This window comes from Pleurotus ostreatus, assembly GCF_014466165.1.
Source record: "Pleurotus ostreatus strain PC9 chromosome Unknown scaffold_11, whole genome shotgun sequence".
Classification (NCBI taxonomy): Eukaryota; Fungi; Basidiomycota; class Agaricomycetes; order Agaricales; family Pleurotaceae; genus Pleurotus; species Pleurotus ostreatus.
This window is the reverse complement of record NW_023503166.1, coordinates 1,334,532-1,350,358: the sequence shown is the minus strand read 5'-3', so window position 1 is coordinate 1,350,358 and position 15,827 is coordinate 1,334,532. Positions and strand designations below refer to the sequence as shown.

The window sequence follows — 15,827 nt, the reverse complement described above, 5'->3', positions numbered from 1 at the left end:
AAAGAAGCCAACAAACCCGTTCAAAGCAAAGAAAAGGCGCTAGTAGTGGTGATATCGTAGTCGTCTCCCCTCCCCTCCCGTCATTAGTTTTACTTTTGTGTACGAAAACGCAGTACTCAATAAGTATTTTCATTATCTCTGAGGTCTCAGCACAATGTGTCAGTCCTGGACGGTCAAGATAGACGTGGACGTACTCACCGTGTATTTGTGTCGTTGGACACGCTGCTTGTATTATTCGTCGCGTAAAACAGCATGCACAAAATGAACATGACACAAATTGTCAGTCCTGGACGGTCAAGATAGACGTGGACGTGCTCACCGTGTATTTGTGTCGTTGAACACGCTGCTTGTATTATTCGTCGCGTAAAACAGCATGCACAAAATGAACATGACACAAATTGTCAGTCCTGGACGGTCAAGATAGACGTGGACGTGCTCACCGTGTATTTGTGTCGTTGAACACGCTGCTTGTATTATTCGTCGCCGTAACACAGCACGCACGAAATGAGTAGGCGTGGACGTACTCACCGTGTATTTGTGTCGTTGGACACGCTGCTTGTATTATTCGTCGCGTAAAACAGCATGCACAAAATGAACATGACACAAATTGTCAGTCCTGGACGGTCAAGATAGACGTGGACGTGCTCACCGTGTATTTGTGTCGTTGAACACGCTGCTTGTATTATTCGTCGCCGTAACACAGCACGCACGAAATGAGTAGGCGTGGACGTACTCACCGTGTATTTGTGTCGTTGGACACGCCTGTGCTTTTATTCGTCGCGTAACGCAGCACGAAATGAGGATGAAACAATATGTCAGTCCTGGACGGTCAATTATGTAGAGCAAGTGAAGAACTTACAGTGATAGAGCTCGTTTATATGAATGAGATCTGCGTCGGGGCTGGCGAGCAGTCGAGGGCGATGGGTGGCCTACATATAACATTGTCAGCATGATTTTTAATTATCTTTGTTAGTACCTTACCTGGGCCAAAACAACATCTACGTAATGGTCGACGTCAGAAGCTACATCGATCGCGAATTTTACAAGCAATTCTGTCGACAAAAAATCGGAAGCTACATAATGCTACTATATATCACTGCGAAAAGGCGTTAGTGATGAATAGAAGGGTATATGTGACATTACTTACCAAACAAAATCCAAGTCGGACGCGGTCACAGCCAGTCCCCCCCGAAACGTCCTGACTTCTTTTACGTTCCATCGCCGCGAAAATTTGACGTGAATGGTTATGGCGGGGGCGTCGTCGATGTAGCCCCTCACAGTCACGTGTGATTGTGACTCTGAGACGCTGTTATGCGGGGCCCCGCTAAAACAAGTTAGCGCAGAGCGAACGACAAAGAAATTGACTTACACGATGACGAAGTGAGTCAACGACTCGTAGTCGTGTCTCCCGTCTGCCTCGATCGTCGCCTGATTGGCGATCAACGCCGTCATTACTGCTGTTTGGAGTTGTTGTCGTCGTCCTCGGCAACGACGCGAAGCGAGAGTTGTCGAGATAATGTAGAGGGATGGCATTGTTAAGAGTGATAGTCGTTGTGTTGTATGGTGTGGTTGTTGGTAATGAGGTGAGGGCGAAGATGTGTGGTGACGGGTGTAGTGAGAGAGGCGCCGTTCGCCCAAATAGGAAGGGCGGGATTTGTCAGCGCTTTAGGCGCCCAAGACCAGACGACTACGGTTTTTCCATAGTCTAAGCGCCCGTGACGCGTGACTGATTAGTAATCGTGACGAGTGACAATAAAATAATAATTGTGACGACCCAAATTGGTAAATGTGACGCGTGACAAAAATATTACTTGTGACGACCCAAATTGGTAAATGTGACGCGTGACAAAAATGACAATTGCGACGACCCAAATTTGTACATAATGACGTGTGACATAAATTTGTAATCGTGACGCGTGACATACATTTGTAGTTTTCGACCACCGTTTTGTTTGCCCTGTATTCATTTGAGCTTTGTATTTGTGTGTACACACACGCACACACACACACTCACACATGATGGAATATTATGCTGGTTATTAACGATAATGCACACACAAAGAACGTGCCCACATTTGTCCGTCCGGGACGGCAAGTTCAAGTTGTCACATTCTCATCTCTACTTTCAACTAACCCATAAATGATGCTTTCTTCTCAACTCTTTACTTATTTATTACTTTACCTGTCGCCGCTGTGATCACAAGGTATTTTCTAGTAATTCTCAGCAGTCAACTCCACAGCAAGTCAAGTAAGTGAATACACGACAAACACGACGATTTGACGGTGTCGCTTCGCCGACACGCCAAATAATCGTGATTGCGTGTATCCACTTACTTGACTTGCTTGCTGTGGAGTTGACTGTTGACATGCACTGCGTATAGCCGTCCTGGACGGTCAGAAACATACTCTACAGCATATATGCTGAGTTTTTGTTGGTCCATACTTACTCATGATCCACTTGTGGCCGTCCAGGACGGCCACGCAGCGCGTATAGTGCTCACCCGCTATTGACTGATGTCTACCCGCTTTCCCACGAAATTATGACCGCCCCGAAATTGCTTCCGTTTTCCCACGAAACTGTCAGCGCTCCGATGTGCATTCCGCCTTCCCACGCACTGTCCCATTCCACATCCCACGCACTGACCCACTTCGTCTTCCCACGCACTGACCCATTGACTCCGTCTTGTAATAATATACATCGATGGAATCTGTTACAACATTCCCCACACCACCAATGCATCCCACCACACACCAGGTCGTCCAAGACGGCCACACAACTGTTCTATACATCTTATCAATCCCTATTTTCATCTTTGGCATTTTCAGCACCATTTCTCACTCCATCCCTAATGGTTTCCCCATTCCTTGCTCCTAAGCTTCATGCTAGTGCCTTTGCTACTGTTTTCCCTGTCACTAGTCTTCTAGCAGTGTTCTCTCATGTACCCTATTGTGTCCCTAATGTTTTTTCTACCACCATTCCTCTACATTTTCCCCTAGCATCTGTGTGTTATGCATCCCTGCTATTTTCCCTACCACCAATTCCCTACCATCTCTCTCATATGAACCCTGCTACTTCCCTACCATATTCCCTGCCACCAGCTCCGTATCATTTCCCTATCTCTGTATCCCTATCGTCCTCCCTATCACCATTTCCCTACCATCACTTACCCTACCCTAGGGAAAAAATTCCATCCCTAAAAATTCCCTAGGAAATATGAAAAACAATCCCATAACCCTAAATTTTACTCTATCTTAAATTTACCTCCAGCAACACTAAGTCAATCATACAAACACTCGGATAATATATACAACGATATGTGTGTGCATGTGCAACAGCAACTTGCAGTTCGGGTAGTTAATATATGTACAGCTTGCGGATCGGGTTACAGATATGCATGAAGCTTGTAGCTTGGGTTTCGGGTTTGAGTTCCAGCTATAAGTACTCATATTAATCAGTACTGAGTTATAGCCATGTATAGCTCGAACGGGTCGGATTCCAACTAAGCCGCATCTTGCTTACACCGAGTGCGCAATTAACAATCTTTGAATTTATACGGTACATGAAGATAAATCTTACGGTTAAATAGATATTCATTGTAAACTTGAGCACTGGCTAAGCATAAGATAACACGATAGTACATGTATATGTTGACTATAATATGTTTACCATATAACCCAAATACATATATATTTTCGCGATGCAGCTCCAATCAATGTATACCGTATACCATATCAGTAACTGTACGTATGTATCATGCGACTGTATAAGCGACTATATGTTTATTGCGGATCTGTATATATTTCTTATATCTCGTTCGGCTTTAGTATTCCTTGTACATGTTCGCATCTAATCCTCGCTCTGTTTCCGCTACACCATACGCGCTCTGTATCTTCAATTTCCGACTACCATTTTCATCTTCACGATAGCAATTCTCAATGTATGGAATATCCCGCCATCTTTGTAGCACCGTTACGATTCGTTGTAATCATAATAGATGTATATACTACCGTATATCTTTAATATATGAGTATTATCATATGCTACTGTAAGCAAGGGCTTCCAGGAAGCCCATGTCACAAGTTGCCGATTAATGTTCCATTCCACCGCATGACCTGCCCGGCATGCCAAACACCGTCTCACTAGTTGTTAATTGATGTCCTAGTCCACCGCATAACCTGTCCGGCATGCCAAACACCGTCTTACTAGTCGTTCATTCATGTTCCATCCCACCGCATAACCTGCCCGGCATGCCAAACATCGTCTTAGGTCTTCAATTTAATTTTTGAAAAATGGCACCATTTATTTCGCTCCTTACATAACACATAAGTTTCTTTGCTATATATAAGGAGGCTCTCATACCGAAAGATATTTATTCTTCCCTTTTCCCCCAACTAGCATGGCTCCACTTCGTGATCTATCTCTTGCCGATTTCATTCAGAAGTACACCGACATGTGCAATGATGAATGGTATGAAGACCAAGACCGTGATCTAGTCAACTTTGCGCTTTCCGGCATCGACTTGCAAGATGAAGAAGCCCATATTCGACTGAATCTCATACTTAACCACCGCCTCCGCCCGAATGCTGCTATTCCCACTTTGACTCGCGATTACGACTCTTTCATAGGCTTTACGCACCGAATTCCCATTAGACGTGATCTTTACGTTTATTGCTTGCCGCCGCCGCACATTTCAACCATTTACGCCAAAATGCATGTGCAAGTCCAGTTTCATACTCCTCAGGTATGTTGCAGTCTCACAGTGGGCTTCTGGGCAGCCCATTCACTGACTTCGGTAATTATTTAGGGCCTCCGAAGTCTGGATCCATCGAAAGTGCCCAATATACTACTTGCAAAGTTCAATGACCGTCATCAACTTCGTCTATTCTTCCCCCAACTCATGTCCGATGAGCGAGAGAGTCCCGTTAAATTGTCCATGGCGGAATCTGACGAGTTATATGACACCATAGTCCGACCAACCATCACAACTATAGCACCGCACCTTGCTAAAGACTGGCCAACCACTGCACGTGCAGAACGCTTTCGCGCGAACAACACTGGCCGTGGTTATCAAACGAGCGCATATATAATCAGCAGCAATCTACTCCCTTCGTTCAAACGTGAACTCCACCGCCGACTACAAGAACATCCTCGCTTCCGCTATTGTTTGTTCTGCACGCATATCCAAGGAATCAAAGGCTCTACCGTCCATGATATGTCACATTATGAAGCTGATTCGGCTATGGCAAGGATGTTCGAAGACTTCGACACTCGACAAGGGCAGTGGTGGGTGGACGTTGGCATCGAGCTTCAAGATGGGAACCGTGCTATCGTTTGGCGAAAGGATGCAGCTCAATCGCTTATTGCATATGTGCTACAGCTCACGCTCGATCAGGCAGGAGTAATCGCGAGATCGCGTAGATTCGAATACGACGTCAATGCGCACTTGCTTGAGGTGGCAGGGTTCCGCGTCTCCTTCAGGTCTCCGATAGGCGAAATGGAGGCCACATACATGCAAGCGTACACCACGGACAAGAGCTTAACTTACCACAAGTTTGGTTCCCAGCACTCGCAGAACATCACTGGGACCATGGCCATGGAAGGATTTCCGCCGAAATACTGTACAGAACTCAGTTCGGCATACGAACAAGCCCGCATGAAGAACGTCGCCGCTCGACTCGAAGTTAGGCTGCCTCTCCAGCACGCAACTAACTTCTTAGTTGAATTCGACATGAACACTATCCGAGAATCGGTTCTCAGCATCCACCGAGATAATTTTTGGTCAGTTTCAATATTTCACTCTGGGCTTCCAGGCCGCCCGTGCTTACGTTGGCTTAGGAACTGGAGGGTAGTGCGAATGGATGCCTTCGCGAGGCTACTCTCAGCGATGAACGACCAGGCGCCAGACCAATGCGTTTCAGCGGCGATGCTCAGTACTTACGCGGCCACTGTATGGATGATCAATGGAGTTCACAGCAGGCCTGACAATCAAACGGGCGGCCGGGCGTGCCATGATATTGCACTGCCCAAGTATGCAGATTACACTCACGACGACTTAGTCCAGCTAGGCTATGATGACAATGCAGTTGCGCACGTCTCGACCAATACCACTGCTACCTTCTCCCCGTATGGTGTCTTGTTCATGCGCCGAATCTACTTCCCCCCTGAATCGAACACGGTGCGACTGGCCGTTGGCGACCGACTTCCACTGGAACATTATGAATGGGTCTTCAACAAGACCCTACCAGAACTCCGTCGTATGTTTGGCGCGACAGGGATCACCAGGCGACGAGATCTACCCCGTACACGGTTCCGCATGAACAAAGGAATGAGCCGCGCTCGTACTGGTCCGTCGACGATTGACGTCCCGCCCAACTTTTTCGGCCTCGAGGCCGTCGAGGAGATGATTACCCAGGAAACGGGCCCCGACGTTGACGCTGCGACGCATGTCCTTGAGGCCGCACCCCGTAAAACCGTGGAGCAGAAGGCACTGGAGCTTTGGCAACAGTTCCCCAGCTGCGTCCTTCAGAAGATCGGCAACCCAAAAGACTGGGGACTCTCGAGTTATTGTAGGCTGAGCCAAACGGAAAGACGGGTGGCAGGAATCGAGAAGATGAAGACGACTAATCTTGCTGTCGTCTTCACGAGGGTCCAGGTAAAGGCGGCGACGAAGCAACAATGGCAGGACGCGTTCAATGCCATCTTCCCTCCGAAGGGCCACGATCTTCCGCCGAGCGCTCAAGGCTGGCCGTTTATGATCTACTACCAAGACTGGAAGGCCTTATTAGCGTCGCTCAACGAAACCAACGCGATGGAAGTCCGCAAAGTCATTTGGAAGGAGTTCAAAAAGCTCACCTGGATACCCAACGCGACCAACGACCGACCATGGCGTTCGAATCGCATGGGTGCGCCCTGGGCTCAATACCCTGAGCCTGGCAGCGATCCCGACGATCCCTTCGCGAGAGATGGCCTATCTGGACCTCAGATACTGTGGACACCATGGCTGGAAGACGCGCTGGTCTGGAACACAGCCGTCCCAGTGATCCCCCGCAATCAGGCTGCGGTGAATCCACCTAGGGCTCCGACCAGTGCGCCTGGCACGCCTGGCCGCCCGCGTGTAGAAAGCGACGCGACACCAGGGAATGACGCTGGGCGACAACCAAGCCCGGACTTCGAAGACTTTGGAGATCGTCATGGAGCACCAGATGGCACGCCTGGCCGCCCGCGTGTAGAAGAGGAACCACGGCACGAGAGCAGCCACGAGAGCGGTTTCGTGGACGGGCATCCAAGCCGCCCAAGCGTTGGGAGGGGACTTCGTGGAGCGAGCATGAGGAGTGACAGGGGAGAGGGACCTTCGAGGTTGGGTCCTACCATCGCCAACGCACAGAGGCAACGCCCTCAGCGCCAGAGTCTTGACAAGGGCAAAGGAAAGGCGCAGGCGCAGAGAGGAGGAAGGCGGCCTTGGCCGAAGGACAAGCCCTTCACTCTTGAAGCACTTGCAGCCTTTGCGGAAAGCACAGACGAGGAGGATGTAGGCGCACCCGCTAGCAAACCAGCGGCGACTGGCCCCCAAGCGCCGACTGGACGCTACGTTCTGTCTATGGACAACATTCCAGATTTCGACACAGACAGCGAAGATGACCCCTTCGCCGAAGAGGCCAAGAAACTCGCAGCGGAAATTGCGAACCCTGCCGCCAAGGCCCATCGTCTTGGACCTCTTCCAGATTTCGATACAGACAGCGAAGATGACCCCTTCGCCGAAGAGGCCAAGAAACTCGCTGCGAAAAAGGCAGTGAATTCCGTTAAAAAGAATGGTCGCGGTAAAGGAAAAGCTCACCCTGTGGCACGCAAACGCGCCGCTAAATCCAAAGTCTTGAAACGAAAGGCGAGCGTTGAAGAATCGGACGAGGATGAAGGAAGTACGGAGGACGAAGAGGGCGCCCATGGCCGAGATAAGCCAAAGAGAAAGCGTACTAGAATCTAGTACCCTTTGCAAAGTAGACTGGTGGTCAATACGTAGTGTTTGCTAGCGAATGAGAACTTACCTTCGTTGCTCGTAAGTAGGAGTGGGCGTCTGGGAGGCCCCCGTAGAGGCGAGGTCGAGTCGAGAGTTGGCGCAGCAAGTCGAGCGCAAGATGGGCGTCCAGGAAGGTGATGGGCGCGGCTCGCGAAGCTGCCATATTTCAATGAACATGCAGACGGGCAGGATGCCTACTGAGTGGAAGGCCGTGGATCGCGGGCGTCGACCACGCCTGAGGCGCGTGAGGGAAGTGAGAGGGCAGGTTGGGCGGCCAAGCAGCCCGTTGAGTGAAGGGCGCGCACCCCCGGCCATTGGTATCGCAGAATGGGAGGCCAGGAAGGTCTTCGTGCGTAGCCTGCGTGTATAGCGTGGCCTGCCAGGAAGGCCGTTGAGGAGAAAGGCGGGGAGATCGTCGTGCGTAAGGTGGCCTTCCAGGAAGGTCGTTGAGTGGCAACGCAGGGGGGTCGTCGTCGTGCGTAGGCTGGCCTGCCGGGAAGGTCGTTGAGTGGAAAGGCGGGGAGATCGCTTGCGCGCGTAGCGTGGCCAGCCAGGAAGGCCGTGGCGTAGAGGCAGGGAGGCTGTCGTCGTGCGTAGGCTGGCCTGCCAGGAAGGCCGTTGAGGAGAGAGGCGGGGGGGATCGTTTGCGCGCGTAGCGTGGCCTGCCAGGAAGGTCGTTGAGTGGAAAGGCGGGGAGATCGTTTGCGTGCGTAGCGTGGCCGGCCAGGAAGGCCGTGGCGTAGAGGCAGGGAGGCTGTCGTCGTGCGTAGGCTGGCCTGCCAAGAAGGCCGTTGAGTGGAAAGGGGGGGGAGATCGTCGTCGTGCGTAGGCTGGCCTGCCAGGAAGGCCGTTGAGGAGAGAGGCGGGGGGGATCGTTTGCGCGCGTAGCGTGGCCGGCCAGGAAGGTCGTTGAGTGGAAAGGCGGGGAGATCGTTTGCGCGCGTAGCGTGGCCGGCCAGGAAGGCCGTGGCGTAGAGGCAGGGAGGCTGTCGTCGTGCGTAGGCTGGCCTGCCAGGAAGGCCGTTGAGGAGAGAGGCGGGGAGATCGTTTGCGCGCGTAGCGTGGCCGGCCAGGAAGGCCGTTGAGGAGAGAGGCGGGGAGATCGTTTGCGTGCGTAGCGTGGCCGGCCAGGAAGGCCGTTGAGGAGAGAGGCGGGGAGATCGTTTGCGCGCGTAGCGTGGCCGGCCAGGAAGGCCGTTGAGTGGAAAGGGGGGGGAGATCGTCGTCGTGCGTAGCGTGGCCGGCCAGGAAGGCGATGCGTGCAATTGATGTCATAAGTCAGGGTGAGCGATGGGAAAGACCGAGCTCAAGGCTTGCCAAGTGCCCAGCCCATCATGCACATGCGTCTCGAGTCGTCCTCTTCCTCAGGTGGGCCGCCAGGCAGGCCATACGACGAGACACATGCTGATCTTCATCGATTTCATGATCAGTCAATTACAACTTCGCGAGTGGAGTCACGACTCACCGGGGGCTATTGGCGGCGCTCGAAACTTGCCAAGTGTCCAGCGCATCGCGCGAATGCGTCACAAGCCGTCCCCCTGCTCGTGTGGGCTGCGAGGCAGGCCAGAGGCGAAGACGCAAGGCGATCTTCATCGATTTGATGGTGAGTCATTTACATCTTTGCGAACGGGGTCATTACTCACCGGAGGCTGTTGATCTCAGGTGCGATTGTATCGTGTGGACGCTGGTGGCTCATCCGACTTCGCTGAGTGAACGCGGAAGACAAAGGACGTAGACGCCCTGTCAGACGCCCGTCAGTTCGTGGGAACTGCCGAGATATCGATTCCACGGGTTGGTTTCGCCAAAGTAGTCAGATCTCCGCAACCATGGGCGGCCTGGAGGCCCGGGTACGACAGCCCTATAAGAAATGGTGAGTGACGAACAAATCCTGACGACGATAACATGCCCAGCTCACGATACTCCGCAACCTTTTTAGCGATCCTCACGACGAAGTTCCAGCGCCACGTCAAGGGCGGGGAACCGACGTGCATGCTTGAAGACAAGACTGTCCTCAAGCGTCTCGGCCTTTCGACGCTGATGACGGACAAATTCAAGCCGCCCGACCTTTCGTTCCACCAGGTCCAGCTTATCAAGTCCTTCATCGAGATTGTGATGAAGAAGCCGAACGACGAGAAGGTAAACTTCGTCATTAACCACGCCGATTGTACATCCGAACGCAAGGTCTACGGCGACTGGTTCCGCGAGCGACTCGCGCCAAGGGTTAACGCCCTCGTCGAATCAGCAATGCGCGAGTGCGGTTATCACCCTCAGTCCGTCTTGGCCTCGCAGGAGGTGGACGACTTCCCCTCGGCGAACTTGCTTGTCAACGCCTGCCTTACCCCCGTCGCGGTGGAGATGTTTGGCGAAGTCGTCATGAGCGGCGACGTCCTCATGGATGCGGCGATCGCAGCCAACTTCAAGACCATGTTGATCCACAATGTGTCCCGCATGGGGAAGGCCTACCTACGTGCGGGAACCCTGGCTGACGAGAAGGTCAAGTTGATGCGCGATGCGGTGAAAGGTTTGTCATTCATATCGACCATTGCGACGTTACTGACTTACTATTTATCCAAGCTGTCGAGGAGCCTGGTCCTCAGGGAACGACCTTGGCGTCCATCCGTGCGGCGCTACAAGCTAGCAAGAACGTCGAACGGCTCGCTGGATGGTATCCAAACCTCCAGTTGGAGGCCGAGGAGAATATCGTGAAGCTCAAGGAGGCGGTCCGCATTGCCGCTGAGCTCCCTCGTGGGGAACTCGATACGCCCGTTCGTTCGAAGAAGCCAAAGGCTAACGAGAAGAGTGAGTCTACATCATGTCGCACGCAGCGCAAAGTACTTACTAGCGCGCAGTGGAGGCGGCTCGCAAAAAGGCCCGTAAGATCCATATCATGCCAGCGGAGATGGCCGACGCGATGGAGGTCGCTCGTACGATGCAAGCTATAGCAACACACCTCGAGCTGGCGGGCGACCTCGAGAATTGCCCGACGGAGGCTGAGCGTCACGCCTATGCGTCTTTCGCCGACGAGGGGGACTTGGGGGTCGAGGTGATGTCGAAGAAGACGGTGGACCAGCTCTGCGTGCTCCTCAGCTTCGCGCAAGGGCGGCCAGGCAACTGGAACGGTTTCGTGCGCGACGACGGCGCCACCGCCTGGCACCTGGGACTTACCCCATCGAATCCCGCCGTCACTCGACGTGGACCGTCGAACACGTTGAACCAGATCACGCTGGACATGTTCGCAAGGGGAGGACCTGGATTCAAGCCCATAAGCTTGCTGTGGCATCAGCTCGTGGGCGTGGCGGCCATCGTCGCGAATATGTTCTTCGGAGACAGGGTTACGAGCGCGCCAATGTCTGGCGTCCTCCTTGCTGACGGTGTGGGCGTTGGCAAGACCGCGCAAGTCATGGCCACGATCGCGTTTCTCCAGCAAGTCGAGCTTATCGAGCAAGTCGAGGCGGTGAGAGATAGGGTGAATCGACCACCTATAATACGTGAGTTCGCAGCAATCGACGGCCAGAATATTGACTTGACTTCGACAGGGAACATGCCATGGTTCATGGGCGTGACGGAGTACGTGCCCAACGAACCCCACCTCATCGTCGTCCCGCTGTCCCTCGTCGCGCAATGGAAGGACGAGCTGTACCGCTTCTTCTCCAGGGGCTCCGTCGACATCTTCCAGCTCCCCAACGCCTTGGGGGATCTACAGACGTTCTTCACGAATCCCGACGACGCGTGGCTCCAATCGCAGCAGAAAATGATCAATCGCATCGTCATCTGCGCACATTCGGTAAGCAATTTCATAGAAGAGGTAGTGCGGTGACTCACGGCGTACGTAGACCTTCCAGATGATGGCTGGCGAGGTCTACATCGTGAAGAAGGCGAGGGGAGGTTACGTCGACGGCCCACGTCCGCTTGTCTCAGACAACATCGACAAACTCGTCTTCGGCATCCAGTGGTGCACCGCGTGGATTGACGAGGCGCACCTGTTTCGCGGCGCAGGTCGAGGGCTTACGGGGGTTTGCCAATTGCACGAGTGCGCCCGCGTGACGCACGTAATAACGGCCACGCCGCTCTTCACGAAGATCCAGGACATCATCAACATGGCCCGGATGTGCAACCACGACGAATTCGTGCTGTCGAAGGGCCAGCAACTCGAGCGTCAATTCAACCGAGACATTAGAGCGGCGAAGAGGGAGATGTCGCAAGAGGAGAAAGACGCCGTGAAGAGCAGACAGGTCAGGGCCCTGCGCGGCGACGAGATCGAAGAAGAAGAGGCTGGGATCGCGGTACGATTTGCACAGTATAGCGCGGCGAAGGTCGTCCAGGCGAAGCTGGCGCCCCACTTGATCCGTCGCACGCTCACCTCAGTGGACTTGGAGGGCAAGCCCCTCAACACGAAGATGCCTCCCATCACGGAGCACGTACTTACCTTCAAGCTCAGCGACCGCGAGATGGAGAATCTGGGGCTCATCGTCGACGAGATGGAGTCGTCGGAGAGTGGCGTCCCCGCGAATCTGAGTCGCGAGGTACGTACCTGGCCGTCTTGGCCGCCCATGCTGATGACAGTACCCTAGAATTTCTTCCTGCCCTACCGTTGCGGCATCACGTTCTTCAAGGGCGCGAACGAAGACTGGCCTGTCTTCGACAAGCACGGCAACTCTAAGATCGGACACTACGACGACATATCCAGCACGAAGCTCGACCTCGTCGCACGTCTCGTGCTCCACCTCCTCAGCCACGACGAAATCGAACACCCTACGTTAGCCGACGGGCAAGTCGTATTCCCTCCACCGCCGCCGCCAGCTTTCCTCGGACAACGGCCACCTCGAAAGCGCAAGGTACTGATATATCATGAATTCTCCATGATGGCGATGACAATCGAGACAGTAAGTCTACGCGAATCCCAACGTCATGCAGACTCACAATGAGGACAGGTGTTTCGAATGAAAGGAATCGGCGTGCTCGTGCTCAACGGCCTCATGAACAAGCAAGATCGAGAGCGAGTCATCGACGACTTCGTGCACTCTGACGCCGCTGAGCATCGAGTGCTCCTCTTCTCGTCTATCGGCGCCGTTGGGCTGAACTTGACGTGCGCAGACACCGTCATTATGCTCGTAAGTCGTTCTATTCATTGTCCATTGATATATCAAGTAACTAAGCTATGTAGGACATGATATGGTCGCAGGTGGGCACCGAGCAGATCATCGGACGAGCTGCTCGTCTCACGCAAGAAAACGCCGTCCACGTCTACCACCTCGTCGCCCTAGGCACTACGGACGTCCTCATGTCCACCATGGCGCGGGAGAAGGGCGAGATGTTGGCCACTCTCTTCTCGAAAGAGAAGAACGAGAAGCTTGAGGAAGTCTTCTACGGCATATCGAAGAAGAATGCGGTCTCCGACAGCGACCAAGAGGAGGACGACGACGACAAGAAGAAGAAGAAGAAGGCGTTGCCTAAGACCCGCACTGCGAGAGGCGCGGCGAAGAACGCGGGGTTGGAGTCGATATCGAGGTCGCAGACTCCCTCGATCTCATGGGCTTCCAAGACGCCCACCGTGGAGGAGGAGGAACAGGCGGCGGAGCAGACAGCGACGGGGGGTGCGGACGAAGGAGCTGAGCAGCGAGTGAAGGGCAAGGCAAAGCCAAAGCCAAAGCCAGCGGCGAAGCGCCAGACGGCTGCAAAGCCACGACCCAAACCCAAGGCCAAAGGGAGGGTGAAAAGCGCAGCAGAGGTCCACGACGACGACGACGCTGGACCATCTGAGCCGCCCACTGCAGAGGGGAGTGTGCAAAACGAACCCAACGACGCCGCTGGACCTTCGCGGCCGCCCACTGTTGGGGCGAGCACCCTCAACGAACCCAGCCACGCAGCTGGACCTTCCCGGCTGCCCGCAGTTGGAGGGAGCACTCCCAACGCGCCCAGCCACGCAGCAGGGCCTTCCTGGCCGCCCGTGGTTGGAGGGGGCATTCCAAACCAGCCCAGCTCGCATTCGTTGACAGCCCAATCGTCTGGGAGCGTTGCGCGGCCTTCTGGGCAGCCCGCAGTGGCGACAGGGGCGATGGACATAGATCCACCTGCTGGGCAGACAACAACGGATGACGCAGGCGCAGCGCCACCTTCCCAGCAGGCCGTGTTGCTGATGGGGCCAGGGAACGCAGGGCCCACTGCTGGAATGCAGGGAAGATCGCCGGCGGGATGGATTGCGACGCAGCCCGCAACACAGAGGACGCCACTGGTGTCGCCATCGCAAAGGGAGTTCGTGGAGATTGAGGACGCGCTTCGACGGCCTTCCTCGCCGCCCACGGGTACGGAGGACGCGCCAATGGACATAGACGACTGGGAGGAACCCAAGAGCCGCAAGCGTTCAAGCAAGTCGAAACGTTCGAAGGCCAGACATGTCGACTCTCCTGGCTTTCGTCCCCCTTGGACGCAGGCAGACCCGACGACGCCACCACGGGCTGGATCTAAGCATAAACCACACTCGTCGCCAGAGAAATCGCCACGAACTGAGAAGAGGCAGGCAAAGATGGCGCGAAGAGATGCAGAGAGGCGTCGACTCCCGGGGACTGACTCTGAGGACGACCTCGACATCGGGGCGATTGCAAGGATCAAGCAAGAGGGGGAACCGTCGCGTGTTTCTTCGGTCGACAAACAGAGCGAAACCCGCGGGCCTCGAGCGCATAGACGTCCCACAGCAGTCCCAGATGACGGCGAAGACTTCACGTCGCTGATAGCCGACTTGTCAGACTTGTCTGGCTCAGACCAACAGTCGTCGTCAGATGAGGACCCCCTTGCGGCGAAACGAGTCCATATGTCACAGTCGGCGACGGCCCAACCCCGGGAACATGTCCCCAAGGTCAATCTCCCCCCTCCTCGTCCTCCTCGTGGCCGTGGAGGCGGTGGTCGCGCTCGTGGTCGCAAGTAGGTCGTTTCGCATATCGTATACATTCGTACTTTTATATACATACTCTCGCGTACATTTTTTTACTTTACTTTTTACTGTTTTCACATATCTAGGATTTCGTCTACATACTCGTGTGGGTGTCCCGCCGTGAGTGTCGTATGTAAGTATGTACTGACATGCGTACATGCTGCCATTGTCAACGCAGCTGGCGTGGGTGACTGCCATACGTTCGCAAAGTATGGCGCGGGGTTCCTGGCCGCCCGCGTTGACGAGGAATCCCGCGTATCGTCTACGTGCATGTGTGGGCGTCCCAGCAGCCCACCATGAGTGTGGTACATATTGAACACGTACTGACGTACGTACCTTGACAGGTCCCATTAACACGGGCCTCTTGGCCGCCCATGCTCGCGCAGTCGACCGCCCCAGTACTCCCCCTACCCGCGTGGGCATCCCAGCATCCTAAGTCCGCCGTATCGACTTCGTCTGCACGCCTGGTCATCCTGGCTGGTGATGGTAAGTCTTAGTTGCGTTAACGTGAACTTACCGACCGTTATACGTTCACAGAATATGTCTCGGCATTCCAGGCCGCCCGTGGTGAGCGCAGTGTCGCCCGTAGTGCCTGCGTACACGTGTGGGCGTCCAAGAAGCCCGCCGTTGGTGTCGACATGTACGCAGGCCGCCCGTATCGTCTGGCCTCTGCGCGTGGGCGGCCTAGCAGCCCACCGTGAGCGTGGTACGTATAGAACATGTACTGACTTACGTACTTTGACAGATACGCGCTGCCATTGACAACACGGCCCTCCTGGCAGCCCATGCTGGCGTGGGGGTCGTGTATCATATTCGTCTGCACGCATGGGCTTCCTCGCCGGCCACGGTGAGTGCACGACAACTAGATTGACGTGTGGACTTAC

The 15,827-nt window shown here is 54.2% G+C and overlaps 4 protein-coding genes across 4 annotated transcripts; 3 read left to right on the top strand and 1 right to left on the bottom strand.

Moving 5' to 3' along the window:
- Positions 1 to 4,397: 4,397 nt before the first annotated feature.
- Positions 4,398 to 7,982, top strand: PC9H_002745 (uncharacterized protein; the record flags this gene model as incomplete). Its single annotated transcript, XM_036772380.1, has 3 exons — positions 4,398 to 4,742; positions 4,806 to 5,779; positions 5,837 to 7,982. The coding sequence occupies 3 exons, from the start codon at positions 4,398 to 4,400 to the stop codon at positions 7,980 to 7,982; spliced, it is 3,465 nt and encodes a 1,154-aa protein (XP_036626026.1).
- A 57-nt stretch (positions 7,983 to 8,039) lies between these two features.
- PC9H_002744 (uncharacterized protein) lies at positions 8,040 to 9,290 on the bottom strand (the record flags this gene model as incomplete). Its single annotated transcript, XM_036772379.1, has 1 exon — positions 8,040 to 9,290. The coding sequence occupies one exon, from the start codon at positions 9,288 to 9,290 to the stop codon at positions 8,040 to 8,042; it is 1,251 nt and encodes a 416-aa protein (XP_036626025.1).
- A 65-nt stretch (positions 9,291 to 9,355) lies between these two features.
- On the top strand, positions 9,356 to 9,728 carry PC9H_002743 (uncharacterized protein; the record flags this gene model as incomplete). Its single annotated transcript, XM_036772378.1, has 3 exons — positions 9,356 to 9,383; positions 9,446 to 9,618; positions 9,678 to 9,728. 3 exons carry the CDS (start codon positions 9,356 to 9,358, stop codon positions 9,726 to 9,728), a joined length of 252 nt encoding a protein of 83 aa, XP_036626024.1.
- Positions 9,729 to 9,917: 189 nt separating this feature from the next.
- Positions 9,918 to 14,937, top strand: PC9H_002742 (uncharacterized protein; the record flags this gene model as incomplete). The annotated part of the gene is made up of 8 exons (XM_036772377.1): positions 9,918 to 10,536; positions 10,590 to 10,814; positions 10,865 to 11,503; positions 11,552 to 11,799; positions 11,849 to 12,538; positions 12,587 to 12,898; positions 12,947 to 13,126; positions 13,180 to 14,937. The coding sequence occupies 8 exons, from the start codon at positions 9,918 to 9,920 to the stop codon at positions 14,935 to 14,937; spliced, it is 4,671 nt and encodes a 1,556-aa protein (XP_036626023.1).
- Between the last annotated feature and the right edge of the window lie 890 nt (positions 14,938 to 15,827).